Below are 14,967 nucleotides of genomic sequence, written 5' to 3' on the forward strand. Positions count from 1 at the left end.
AATGGTAATGGTTAACATCAGTAGTGATAGCCACATTGACAGTATGTTCTCTTGATATGTTGTGGTGAGAATGGCACTTTACCTCTATGGTCTTTACCCTCAAAACCCATAAAACCCAACTTAATCATGAGGAAAAACCCCAGCTGAGGGACTTCTTACAGAATACCTAAGTAGTACTCCTCAAAACTGTCAAGGTCATCAAAAACAAGGAAAATCTGATAAACTCTGTCATAGCCTAAAGGAACTTCAGGAGACATGATACCATATCCTCAATAGGATCCTAAAACAGAAAAGGGGCATTAGGTAAAATCTTTAAAAAGAAATATGAATAAAGTATGGGCTTTAGTTAATAATAATGAATCAATATTCATTGTGATAAATGTGCCCTACTAATGTAACTAATATAATGTTAACAATAGGGGAAGCTAGATGTGGAGTATATAGGAACTCTGTACCTCTTTAACATTTCTATAAATCTAAAATTTTAAATTTTAAGGTTTTTTTTTAAAGAGCTAACCTTCTTTTGTAAAGCTGTGTTAATTTTAACTTTCCCAAGTAGCTGGGCTTTACTCAGTGTAATACAGAGATTGATTTATAACCCACTGTAGATGTGGAATTAGTCAGAAGTCAGAAACTATTGCCAGGGATGTCATGCTACCTTGGTTGTTTTGATTAGTGCTTAAAACTAGATTAGTAAGTCTGTTGTCTTGGAAGAGCCAGATGATTTGATGGATCATCTTGGAAAACAGTCTTGTTATTTTTTTTAAACAGTATAGAGCTTCCTCTTTGACTCATGGTAAGACATTTCCAAGGGCGTGGTTCATGGCACTGAGCTGCCAAGATGGGCGCTTGCAGTAAACAATGCATCAGACTTGCTGGGGCTTCATTCATCAATGGAGGAGACTTCACTGGCCAACAACAGCAGTTCCTTGCATCACTTATACAAGTCCCAGTCCACAGATCCATCGTCACTGTGTGTGATCCACATGCATGCAGTTGGATAAGCAACTATTGTCTCAGTACCATCGCTTCCAATTTCCTCTACAAAAAACAACAACACAACAAACTAATAAGGACATATTTCATTGTTCTGTTTGACAGGGAGAACCTGGAGATTTGGGAGAAAAAGGAGCTATTGGCCTCCCGGGTCCTCGAGGCTTACCGGTTTGTGTTGATCACTACTTTTGATCTGACTTTTGACCTTGGAATCTTTTAGTTCAATAGATATCCCATGTGGTTCTCTGAAGAGTGCATTAAAGATACCATCCAGTCTAGAAATTGATAGCTTTCTAGAAATTGAGATATTATCGTCAACTTGGATTAGTTCCTTGGACAGCTTTCCTAAGGTAGCAACTTCCCAGGTACCAAACAACCTAGCTGGGTTGCTTTTGAAGCCAAATGATAAACTGGACAAAGCTTGTCTTTAACATCCCCGTAATTCTTCTTCCATTCTTTCCTCCCATCAGAATCTGTCCATCAGAAACCCAGCCCACACTCCCCTAGCACTCAGGACTTCTCACAAAGACCTTCTGCAAGGGCCTGACAATAGCCACTGCCCAGGCATTTAGGAGGTGTTATTTTCATCTAGCAAGCTGAAAGTGAATTACAGCTAAGGTGTTAAAATACAGGTGTTAAACAGAAGACCTAACACTACTATCTCCTTTTATTGAGATTATTGTGCACCTGAAATTTTCCCACTCAGTCCTCATAATAACACCGTGATTATATATAATTTTTAGTCCCAGTTTACAGATGATACAGGTGAGCCTGAGGAACAATGCACTGTCTATATCTGTCAGGGGGAGTTGTCTTTAGTGCCATTATCACCAATGTTAGTGGTCAGGCCCAGAGGGAGACTCCTGCTTCCTGCTTTCACCTAATTAAACCAAAAAACCAGGTGTCTTGTCCCTATGTGAGTAAGCCTGCCTCCAGTTTGTAGTCTGAGATATTTTTTTTTTTTTTTTTTTTTTTTTTTTAGTCTGAGATATTTGTAATTAATGCCTTTGTTTACAGGGTGATGATGGCAACCCAGGTTATGGTAGCATTGGAAGGAAAGGAGCAAAGGTAAGACACATTCACTAGAGGCTGGACATTTCCACTTATTTTTGTTGTTGCTTGTTTTTGTTTTGTTGGTCTTTTTTTTTTCCCCCTCCCACATTTAAGAGAAAATAAAGCAGTGAATAGGACCACCTTGGTCATTTAGAGATAGATTTTGATAATTCATTTTTTGATATCCCTTGGAGACTGTGGTAGAAGAAAACACAATTTGATTCCTTAAGGTGCAGACAACAACTGAAACTTGAAAATTAATTTTCTGTTCCTTTGCAAAGATGTAGGGCCAGGGCCTGACTTGTTCCAGCCCAAACAGTTTGTCTAATCTTAGCAGCTCTGTGCTGGGGTTTACCGAAGGAGGCATTCCAAAGTTTGTTCTCAACTTGGAACATGTTAATATGTTTCACCATTAGGGAGAAGTTTTTGGTGTCTTTCTAAATTCACTGGGCCAAGCAACAATTCAGGAAAAAAAACTTTTAACTTTGTATCAAAATTATTAATTTATATTTTAAATATTTAAGTGTCTGAAAGTAAGATAGATAAATTTACAAAACCTATATACTTCCTATATACTAACAATTACCACTTAGAAACCATAACAATATCCACAAAAACATAAGAGTTAAGAATATCTTTCTGCAAAATGTTTGAGACCTATGATCAAAAATCACTGAAATAAAAAAATAAAAATAAATCACTGAAATATAGAACTTCACTAAATAAAGATATCCAAATTCTTGTTGGAAAGTCTAAAACACTAAAAAGGATCAATTTAATTCCAAGTGAAATCCTGCTAGGAATGATGCAAGAGGCTGTCTGGAAGGATAAACCCCAAAAGCTAAAATTTCTTTGAAAAAAAAAAATCACTAATGAATGAGACATTTCCAGTGAAATTTCCCTTTAAAATAGAAAATTAATTGAAAACAATCTCAGTATCTGAAAAAGGGAAATATTAAGTAGCTTATAGCACTGGAATATTAGCCATTTTTTAAAAATGAATGTATATGAAGTTTATAATCATGTAAAATTCTGTGACAGCATCCAGTAAAAAAAAAAAAAAAAAAAAACGGAAAATATAAAAAACCCAAAAACAAGATTTATCCCAGTTTTTCTATAAAAGCATTTTGAAAAGCTTAAAGAAAATATAATAAAACATTTACAATGGTTCTGGGTAGTGAGATTTGGATGATTTTTCTTCTTTCTATTCTTTTGCATTTTATATGTTTGAGGAGACACTACTTATAATCAGAAAATAAACTTTATTTTTAATAAATTTTTTTCATCAAATGAAGATTATCAGATGTCTTCAATTATAGTCCATGAACAAAGTAAGGTAAACAGAGGACCAGAAAACCAATGATCGAGTTTAGGCTCTGGGCTTCTCAAATTTCTCCCCTGAAATATGTATTAAGAAGACTGTTCCAGAAACATTTGGCCATATAGCCAGCTATCCTGTTAAACGCCTTCAGTAGAAGGAGAGCTGATTTATAATTCCTCAGATATGCACATTTGTCCACTTATCTAGGTTGTCATGGTATTTTGGTATAAGTAGCTTAATTTAGAAATTGGAGCTAGTTTCTCAGATAATGCTGTACAGTTTCATTTTCAGTTTTTTTGGCCCTTTCTTGATTCAGAGATACTAAAATCAATTAAAGCAGCAGCACAAACCTACCTCGGTGATATGTACACATATTAATTTTCCATACTGTCAATTATAGGGGCAAGATGGATTTCCTGGAGAAAGTGGACCTAAGGTACTGTGTATTTTCATATTAAGTAGAGATTGATCAGAAATGTTCCTGAGGCTATGAAATGTATCACAGGACAATAGAAGAAATAATTATAAATGAATAAAAAGATACCTTTAGGGGTACCTGGGTTGGCTCAGTCAGTTAGGTGGCTGACTCTTGATTTTGGTTCACGTCATGATCTGAAAAAGAAAGAAACCTTTATGAGGGAAAAGGAGGACAGAAAGAAGCAGCCTTTTTTAGAATTTTCATTTCTAGTTTTTAAATTCATAAGCAAAGGAAGAAATCACCCTTATTTTTCTTCTCACACGGACTCCTTCCCCTCTATCACGTGTATTTTCTCCTTTGCTCAAAGGAACATAAAATGTAAGGAAAACCAAAACCTGAATTCACCTGGTTCAGTTTTTCCAATGTGATTATACCTATATATAGGTAATCACCTTCCAATAATAAGTTAGCAATGATGCCTTCTACCTTAAGGCTTTCATTTTTGCTAGAAACGTGTACTGAGCTTAGTAGATGCCAGGTCCTGTGATAGGATCAGGGGACAAAATAAAGGGCACTGTTCATGTCTCCAAGGAGGCTGTGTTTATGGCTGAAGAGAGGGATACAGAAGTCAAACAAGGAGGCTGCAGTGTGCTGTGTAGAGAGCTAGAAGAATGAGGGAAGGGAGTGGAGAAGGTAAGGGAGGGGAGACGCTTGAAAGAAGACTGTTGAAGAATAAAATATATGAAAAATGTCTTTATGTCAGAATAAATTTAAACACACATTGAGATACAGCTCTTTGATTTTAATTACCATTTTATTTTTCTGAACTTATTCAGGGTGAGATGGGGGACCTTGGTGGTCCAGGAGAAACTGGACCCAAGGGAGCTAGAGGCAAGAGGGTAAGCTTCTTAGAGCCCCAGTGCCTTATCCCCTCAGCTACTTTGGGAAGTTCTTTTCATGCTTTTACAGTCATTTGAGTTGTCACTTGCTCCCCCAAGACCTGCACAATGTGTGTGTGTGTGTGTGTGTGTGTGTGTGTGTGTGTGTGTGGTGTTAAGGGAGACCTGGGGAAGGGAGATGGGTATAGGATTCATCCTTCAACACCAGCAAGAAGGCAAATAAGTGGTTGCTTTTAATGAATAAGTTTATCTGTTCTGGCTGCCAACATACTAATTCTTAACCCTGGAGATAAGATTTTGTTTTAGGCATCCTTGTGGTCAAAAATAGTTTTGCACTGGCAAAATATGGTTTCATCCCATCTCCCTGGTAGATTTAGTTCAGCCTAATGTCCACTGGCATCTTGTTCTTCACAATTAAGCTTGTTGAGCTACTTTTAATGAAGCATACCTTAAGAGGTCTTCTCCCCATTTAGCTTAAGAGAATATGTGTTTAATTTTTATGAGAAAGTTTCCATTTATTATGTGACTGAATGTGTCCTTATTATTCCATAGAAGGACTTGGAAATTTCCTAAAGCTTTGGATCACTCGGAATGAGCACAAGTGTGTGGTATAGCCCATAGGCATCAGCATATTTGGGTTCCAGTGGGTTAAGAATAGATTTTTGCACTTGTTGACTCTTTATATATATATACGCTGTGCATAAGTGACAGGGCTACTTTGTAAAAGAGACATTCTTGTGATAATTGTCTCTCAATGAATTTGTTTCTTTTCTTCAGCATAGCACACTGATTGGGTAAACTCCTCTTAACACCATGTTAATTAGCAGGAAAAGAAAAACAAAGTGATCTAACGTGGTCCTTGAGGTGGTTTTCCAGTTTTGTCATTGTAGTTCATTTTATTCTGATCCAATTTTTTATTAAGTATAACAAGAACTTTATGTACAGAGAATTGTTTCTTTCCTAGCTCATTGTTCCCCACTCTTCTAAGGGATCCTGTAGCAGTTTCTTTGCTCTTCTATGTTCATTCTTTTTTGCGTTACACTTGACCATTTCTACCTCTGTGACTCTCTTTCCAGGATTTTTAAAAATTTTATTGAAATATAGTTGATACACAATATTATATTAGTTTCCGGTGTACAACATAGTGATTCAGCAAATTATATAGATTATAAAATGCTTACCATGATGTGTAGTCATCATCTGTCACCATATGTTATTACAATATTATTGATTATATTCCTGCGTGTATTGTATTTTTCATATCTGTGACTTACTTATTTTATAGCTGGAAGTTTGTACCTCTTAATCTCTTTCACCCATTTCATCTATTCCACCACCCACCACCCCTCTGGCAACAACCAGTTTATCCTCTGTATTTTTTAGTCTAATTCTGTTTCTGCTATTTTGATGTTTTTTTTCTTTGTTTATTCATTTGTATTATTTTTTTTTAATTTGATATATAATTTAAATCAAATGGTATTTGTCTTTCTCTGGTCTTTTCCACTTAGCATAGTATCTTCTGCATCCATCCATGTTGTCACAAATGGAAAGATCTTAATTTTTATGGTTGAATAACACTCCAGAGTGTGTGTGTGTGTGTGTGTGTGTGTGTGTGTGTGTGTCTGTCTCCCACATCTTCTTTATCCATTCATCTATTGTTTCCATACCTTGACTATTGTAAATAATACTGCAATAAACATAGGGGTGCAGATATCTTCAAATCACTGTTTTTGTTTTCTTTCTTTCTTTCAACACCCAGAAGTGGAATTACTGGGCATATTGTGTTTCTATTTTTAATTTTTTGAGGAACCTCCATACTGTGCAACAATATAAATTTTACCAACAGTGCACCCAGGTTCCCTTTTCTCCGTATCTTTGACAACACTTGTTATTTCTTATCTTTTGATACCAGCCATTCTGACTGGTGAAGTGATATCTCACTTTGGTTTTGATTTGCAGTTCCCTGATGATTAGTGATGTTGAGCATCTTTTCATGTGGCTGATGGTCATCTGTATGGCTTTGGAGAAATGTCTGTTGAAGTCCTCTGCCCATTTTTTTTTCTTTGTGTGTGTGTGTGTGTGTGTGTGTGTGTGTGTGTGTGTGTGTTAAGTTGTATGAGTTCTTCATGTATCTTTTTTTTTTTAAAGATTTTATTTATTCATGAAAGAGACAGAGAGAGAGAGAGGCAGAGACACAGGGAGAGGAAGAAGCAGGCTCTCTGTGGGGAGCCTGATGCGGGACTCAATCCCAGGACCAGGGAGTCACAACCTGCGCTTTGCAAAGGCAGACACACTCAACCACTATGCCACCCAAGTGCCCCGAGTTCCTCATATATCTTTATATATTTGGGGTATTAACCCTTTATTGGACATACCATTTGCAAATATCTTCTTTTATTCAGTAGGTTACCTTTTCATTTTGTTACTGGTTTCTTACATTGCACAAAAGCTTTTTAGTTTCATAATACTCCCAATTATTAATTTTTGCTTTTGTTTCCCTTGCCTGAGGAGACAGATCCAGAGTAGTGCCTATGTTTTCTTTTAGGAGTTTTATGATTTCAAGTCTTGCCTTTAGGTCCTTAATCCATTTCGTTTGTGTATGGTGTAAGACATTGGTCCAGTTTCATACTTTGCACGTAGCTGTCCAGTTTTCCCAGCATCATTTGTTGAAGAGACTGCCTTTGCCCCATTGTATATACTTGCCTCTTTTGTCATAGATTAATTGACCATATAAGTATAGATTTATTTCTGGGTTTTCCATTCTGTTCCATTGAGCTATGTGTCTATTTTTGTGCCAGTACTATGCTTTGTAGTATTACTATAGCTTTGTAGTATATCTTGAAATTTGACATTGTGATACCTCTAACTCTGTTTTTCTTTCTCAAAATTTCTTTGGTTACTCGGGGTCTTTTATGGTTCCATACAAATTTTAGGATTACTTGTTCTAGTTCTGTGAAAAATACCACTGGTATTTTGATAGGGATTACACTGAAATCTGTAGATTGCTTTGAGTAGTATGGACATTTTAACAATATTACTTCTTCCAGCCTATGAGCATAGAATATCTTTCCACTTGCTTCTGTCATCTTCAATTTCATTCATCAGTTGTATAGTTTTCATAGTATAGGTCTTTCATCTCCTTAGTTAAATTTATTCCTGGGTATTTTATTCTTTTTGATGCAATTGTAAATGGGATTATTTTCTTAATTTCTCTTTCTGCTACCTTGTTATTAGTGTATAGAAATGCAAGAGATTTCTTATACTAACTTTGTATCCTGCGACTTTACTGAATTCCTTTATTCTAATAGTTTTCTGGTGGAGTCCTTAGGGTTTTCTATATATAATATCAGGTCATCTGCTAATAGTGACACTTTTACTTCTTATCATTTGGATGTCTTTTATTTCTTGCCAGATTACTGCAGCTCAGATTCCAGTCCTATGTTGAATAAAGATGGTGAGAGTGGACATCTTTGTCTTGCTCCTGATGTTATAGGAAATGCTTTGTGGGTATTGAACCAGTCTTGGCCCTGGAATAAATCCCAATTGATTATGATGGATGACCTTTACAATGTATTGTTTACAATACAATGTAAACAAAGAGAGAATGTATTGTTTACAATGTATTGTTGAATTAGAATTACTAATATTTTGTTGAGAATTTTTGCATCTATATTCATCAGGTATATTGGCCTGTAATTTTCTTTGTTTATAGTATGTTGTTTTTTTTCCTCCAATTTTGGTACCAGGTAATGCTGCCCTCATAGAATGAATTTGGAAGTTTTCCTTCCTCTTCTGTTTTTTGGAGTAGTTTGAGAAGGTTAGATATGTTCTTTAAACATTTTGTAGAATTCAGTGTGAAGCCATTCGGTCCTGGATTTTTGTTTGTGAAGGGTTTTTTGATTACCAATTCAATTTCATTGCTGGTAATTGATCTGTTCAGATTTTTTTGATTCAGTCCTGGAAATAATGTTTCTAGGAATTTATCCATTTCTTCCAGGTTGCCTAATTTGTTGGCATATAATTTTTTCAGAATAATCTCTTATGATCCTTTTGTACCTCTGTAGTGTCGATTGTACCTTCTCTCATTCCTAATTTGAATCTTCTCTCTCTCTTTTTTTTTTCCCTTGATGGGTCTGACTAACGGTTTATCAATATTGTTTAGCTTTTGAAAGAACCAACTCTTAGTTTCATTAATGTTTTTTATAGTTTTTTAGCTCTATTTCATTTATTTTTGTTCTGCTCTTTATTATTTCCTTTAACTTTGGGCTTGATTCGTTTTTTTTTTTCCCTATTCCTTTAGGTGTAAGATTATTTATTTGAGATTTTTCTCTTTTATTGAGGTAGGCCTGTATTCCTATAAAATTCCCACTTAGCACTAATTTTACTACATCCCACAGATTTTGAACCATTGTGTTTCCATTTTCATTTGTCTGCAGGTATTTTTGATTTCCTCTTTGATTTCTTCATTGGCCCATTGATGGTTTAATAGCCTGTTGTTTAGCGTCCATGTATTTGTGGGGTTTTCCAGTTTTCTTGTGGTTGATTTCTAGTTGCATCCCACTGTGGTTGGGAAGGATGCTTGACATAATTTCAGTCTTCTTAAATTTACTGATACTTGTTTTGCAGCCTAATGTAATCTATCCTGGAGAATGTCCATAGCACTGCAGTTTATAGCATTAAGGGTAGGGTTTCCATGGTTACTGTGTCTCCATCTCTCCTGCCATTCTCTTTGTGGTCCCTTTATCCTTTGTTGTGAAGCTGTTCAGTCAGCCCTCAGCTCTTTTCAGGAGGAATTGCTCTCTAGGTAGGTGTAGATTCTGTGTATCCTTGGGAGTAGGTGAGTTCAGGGTCTAACTATGACATCGTCTTAGACACCTCTTGTCTGTGTAGATATTATTTATGTGGGTTTTAGGGATATAAAATAGACTGCTCTTTCCCTCCATCCTGTTTTTCCTAAGAGAACTGTAATTTCAGCTATAATTCTTTTCCTCATGCATGTTTTTGGATGACTTCCTTTAACATTATGATTTCAAAAAAAATGACTGATATAATTAGAAAGATAATTGGAAAAGACTTGCAAATTAATCCACATGTCATCTGCATTGAAATATCTCTGGATCCTTTCCCTTGGCTTGTTAAGGAAGTAGTTTACTCTTGAACATTGGAAGCCTGCTAACAAGTTCAGCTGTTTGTTGGGTTCTTGTCCCCCCAATGCCACATTAATCATTTTTATAAAACAATGAACCAATGGGAAGTATGTGAACTTTTTCTTTTAGCCTTTGGTTACTTTAATTTCTTGTTCTCCCACAATTTATCACTGTAACTTATTATTTCACCTGCCAAGCTGCTTTTCCTCTATGTAAATATTTCTGAATTTGAAGTTAAGGCACGGAAAACTTCCAGGTTTTCTTTCTGAAAGAACTAAAGTTTCTATTGGTTCTTCTCTATTTCTAATATTGTCTTTTAGATCTACTTTATGGGAAATTTCTTTATTTCACAATGCTCCTCTCATGATTTAATTTTAAAGAGCTTGTTCCTGTTCTCCAAATATTTCTTTATACTATCCTGTCTTGTTTCATGGCTGAAACATCTTCTCTTACTTTTCTGAGGATCTAAATAAATATTTCTACAGTCTTCTTTGCCCAACATAGTCTTTTTTGTATGGCTTTTTTTCTTCTGTATTGATTTCTATTTCCAGCATGTCTGGAGAATGAGCCATCACTTCCTATTTAAGAATTAAAGACAAAAAAGGCTAACTGACATTGATAGAACTGGTCAACTACAAGTTTTACTGAAGAGCAATCTGGCTGAATTAGTTCTTTACTTAGCAGACTTCTAATACTGGTATCTTTAGGTCTTCTGTTTTTGGTCAGATTCCCCTGGGAAGATTGTTTCAGGTTCCTGCCTGAGTATGAAGGTCTGGCTGTAGTTTTCATGAAACCATATGGAAAAGAAAACCTGAGGGGTATCATGTCTATTTCACATACCTTCATTGAATCACCCTGTTTTCAGGAGGGTACCATTGGCCCTCAGATCTGCCTGGAGTTCCCTGGTACAGATCCCTCAGTTGTACCTCTACCTGTTGTTGGGAGTGGAAAAAGGGATATTCACCCAACTGCAAAGAATGGAGAGGAGACTGGAGGATTCCTAAAATGATTTTCAACCAGTCCTCCTTATTTAGCCCCTCCCCTCCACCTCCACTTTTGGAGGTGTCTGGTGCTGCCAATTCTTGAGCCTTCTGGGAATGAATTCTTGACTTTCCCCCTACTGGCTTAGGATACAGCTTTTTTCAGATCTACTAAGTCATTTAACAAGTATACATCTGCTTTCTAGCCTCTGAAGGTTTGTGGCTATTGTCTTTCATTCTCCCCATTTTTTTGGCCTTTTAAAGAAATTTACTTACTATGATTTTAATGAGACATTGAGAAGGAGCAGAATTTTGCTTCATATGTTCAGTCTGCCATTTTTTCCCCTAAGAGGTTAATTCATATCTTCTAAAGAAAATATGATCAATGATTTTTTTTTCACTGAATCCAGCACACTGCTGAACACCCAAAGGATATCAACAGTTATTCCCTGTCTCAAAGGCAATGTTTGTACAAATTAAATTGATTTTGGACAACTACATTTTTTCATTCCTATAAAAGTTATAAATCCCATGGCATTTTGAATGAACTAAGGAATATTCCTAATCTTTAAATTAAATCCTAGCCTTCTTTATGATAAATTATATTGTTAAATACACATGGAAAAATTCCTGGCATATAGTAAGTAGTCAACAACAATTGTTTTTATTACTGCTGTTATTCCTTATTTCACTACAAATATCTCCAGCCAACTTTCTAGGTGTCCTTGTTTCAGGGATCTTATATTTAAATTTTTGTTTTTCTGGGTTTTTTGTTCATTTGTTTGTTGTCATCTACCATCTCATTTAGATAAAAATTTCTCCTTTGATCCAGCAATTCCAGTTTTAGCAGTCTTCCCTAAGGAAATAATCAGAATTGCACGTAAAATTTTATAGTGGGGTTGTTTATTACAACAACAGCAAATCTAAATGCCAACAATAAGGGACTGATGAAAGAAATTATGGTACATCTGTGTAATGGAATATTATGTAGGCATAATGCATAAAAAGTGATTTTGCCCCCCTCCCCAATTTAATAACATGAAAATTTCTAGATCTATTTAGTTTACTTTTTAAAATTTATTTATTCATAGAAACACAGCTAGAGAGAGAGGCAGAGACACAGGCAGAGGGAGAAACAGTTACCATGCAGAGAGCTCGATGTGGGACTCGATCCCGGGTCTCCAGGATCACGCCCTAGGCTGCAGGCGGCGCTAAACCGCTGCGCCACCAGGGCTGCCCTAGATCTATTTAGTTTAAAAGATTAACAGGAAAAAATATAAAATTACATTTTAAAAGAATACATGCATATATAAATATATAAAAATGCCAAAAGAATTTAAAAGTAAAAGACTAGAAGAAAATGCACCAAGGATTATTTGGAAGCAACAGAATTGTCGTAGATTTTTTTCTTTTTGTGTGCTTTTTGGAAGTCTCTCAATGTTATAAAATAAAAGTGTATTTCTTTGACATTTGAAACCACCCACAAGGACGCCTGGGTGGCTCAGTGGATGAGTGTCTGCCTTTGGTTCAGGTCATGATCCCAGGGTCTTGAGATCAAGTCCTGCATCAGGCCTCCCCACAGGGAGCTTGCTTCTCCCTCTGCCTATGTCTCTGCCTCTCTCTGTGTGTCGCCTATGTCTCTGCCTCTCTCTGTGTGTCTCTCATGAATAATTTTTTTTTAAATAAAAGAAAAACTTAAAACACACCCACAAACACTAGAGGTGCCTTTGTGGCTCAGTCAGTTAAGCATCTGCCTTTGGCACAGATCATGATCCCAGGGTCCTGGAATTAAGCTCTGCATTGGGCTCCCTGCTCAGCGAGGAGTCTGCTTCTCCCTCTCCTGTTCCCACTGCTTGTGCTTGTTGTCTCTTCCTCTCCCTGTTAAATAAATAAATCACTTAAAAAATAAAACACATCTACAAACACTATACATAAATATGTAAATATAATTTTAAAATAAATAAATTCTGCTTTGAGATATCCACTGGGCTTCCGGGAGAGATGGGATCCCCTGGGGAGCCAGGACCTCCTGGACGCAAGGTAAGTTGAAAAGTCCGAAATCACACCAGATCCTTATCTAAATAAAAAGTGCATGGAGTCTTCATTGTCCAAATGTGCATGCTTTCTGTCTTTGCACTTGGTGACTATTTCCAATATTTTTCCACATTTATGTGCTTAGAGATAGGGGGAAATGGTGATTAAATATTAGTTGCCATTTCTCATGAGGTGAGGAGAATTTGAGGGAGGAAATTAAAAATATTAAACTAAAATGTGATTTCCCAATTATCAGTGAATTTTATTTGCCCGGTTCTTGTCCTCTTTCTATTCAATAAATGGTTAGTGAATGAAGGGAATGAGAATTAATAAAGAAATAAATGATCAAAGTTGTATTCACATGGAACTTATTTTCCCCAGGAATTTGGGTGGGGCTTCATTGCACTTTTCCCTGGGTTTCTCTCTTTGAAAATAGCCAGACTTTCTGTTCCAAAGATATAACTGAACATGTGAAATTAGAACAATTCCACTTTGTTCTTTCTATTTCCAATCTACAAGATAGATATATATAGATATATAGATTTTTTTCCATTAACTTTTGGAAGACTGTTGGGATTATCTTTCCAGATGTTTGGTTTGAGTCTAGTTGTTTTGTCATCCAACTGGTGATGGAAACAGATGAAGGTTTAGTTCAGCTGCTATTCAGTGGCCAAAGCAAAGCACAGGGTCAAGGAATTCTGAACCTCCCTTAGGGATGGGCAGCTATCATACATGGTTCAGCCTCATCTATATCTAAGCCATAAGCCTGCCCCAAAGCTCTCCATGCCAGTGTTAAGTGTTCAGCTCCATCCTTAGATTCTGGATGGCACTGAAGGAAGGTGGCCATTGGAGGTTTGTGTTCATCAAGCTTGCTGCTTACAATTTATTTCCCATAGAATATTACTCTTAACTCAGTAATGAGGATCCTCCCAACATGTATTCTTTTTTCCCCTCTAACTTAAGAATAAAATCTTTAGAAAGCTTCACTTTCTCAGGCTAATGCACATCCTGGCTATTGATATGTGTGTGTGCAGAGCAATAAGACCACATTTCTTTTGTTTCCTAGGGTGTGAAAGGGGCCAGAGGATTGGCTTCATTTTCTGTATGTATCTCCTGACTCCAACAGAATGCTCTGTACTCCATTAAATTTAGTTATTTTTAGACTTGAAGACCTGGCAGTCGGTCAGTTAATTCTTGTTTTATTTTTTGAACTGCAGATGTGTGAGCTCATTCAGTATGTACGGGATCACAGCCGTAAGTACCCTGCTTAAATTGATCACCCAAGTTGTCAAAGCATTCATAGAAGAAGAGCAGTGAATTCTGCATTCAGAATTGAGACAATTTACTCGCCAATCTTTTAACATTAGAGATGTCACTGCATGTATTTTGAGTCAATGCAGACTGGTGACTCTTAACTTCTTCTCTGGCTGCCCTCAGGTCTATTGGAACCCGTTCCAAGCAATCTAGTCCTTTTAACCTAGGGAAAATTTAGGTATGAAGTCAGAACTCTTCTGATAGTGAAATCAATCAATGGAGAGACCCATTGAACTTTTAAAGAAGATTAACACCTGACAATAACACAGGATTGAATTCACCTGGTGTGAAAGCTAGCTGTGACAATAGGGTGTCCTAATAGGTGGGAGCACTTTGGTTTATTGTTTATTACTTGTTTTCTGGAAACATATGCTTGATTACTTTTCATTGGAATGATTGATTTGCTTTGTAAACTTACTCATTTTGCCTGTATATTGTTTCTCTCTCCAAATTTTCAAAGCAAAAAGGCATTTTGATTTGGCAAATAAATATTCTTCTGAATTTGCTTTAAGACTCCTATAGCAGACTCTTCTATCAAAATGCATGTTAGCACTATTAAAGGAATTCCATGTACAAGATGAGGAAACAATCGACTGTTTAGTGTCCATCTACAAGTGTGTAATGAATTCCCAAATAAACACCATGAATGAAAAATTCCTTCAAGGTATTTTTTGGGAAAAAATAGACAATCTAGAACTCTTTTCTGTAGAGAGACTTTGTCTCAAAGACACACAGACTTTTTAAAGTTTTGAGTCCTCTCAACTTCATCTTTTTGTACCATATTGGACCACCACGATGAGAATCA

General features: G+C 36.2%; 1 protein-coding gene across 1 annotated transcript in view; it reads left to right on the forward strand.

Moving 5' to 3' along the window:
- The window catches only part of COL6A6 (collagen type VI alpha 6 chain), a 138,472-nt gene that overhangs the window by 92,975 nt on the left and 30,530 nt on the right, over window positions 1-14,967 (forward strand). The window contains exons 25-31 of the mRNA XM_041734086.1: window positions 1,102-1,164; window positions 2,014-2,064; window positions 3,771-3,806; window positions 4,625-4,687; window positions 12,792-12,854; window positions 13,915-13,950; window positions 14,066-14,102. Of these exons, the coding sequence (XP_041590020.1) occupies window positions 1,102-1,164; window positions 2,014-2,064; window positions 3,771-3,806; window positions 4,625-4,687; window positions 12,792-12,854; window positions 13,915-13,950; window positions 14,066-14,102 (349 nt within the window). The remainder of the gene's footprint in view (window positions 1-1,101; window positions 1,165-2,013; window positions 2,065-3,770; window positions 3,807-4,624; window positions 4,688-12,791; window positions 12,855-13,914; window positions 13,951-14,065; window positions 14,103-14,967) is intronic.

The sequence above is a fragment of the Vulpes lagopus genome, chromosome 19, assembly GCF_018345385.1.
Source record: "Vulpes lagopus strain Blue_001 chromosome 19, ASM1834538v1, whole genome shotgun sequence".
Classification (NCBI taxonomy): domain Eukaryota; kingdom Metazoa; phylum Chordata; class Mammalia; order Carnivora; family Canidae; genus Vulpes; species Vulpes lagopus.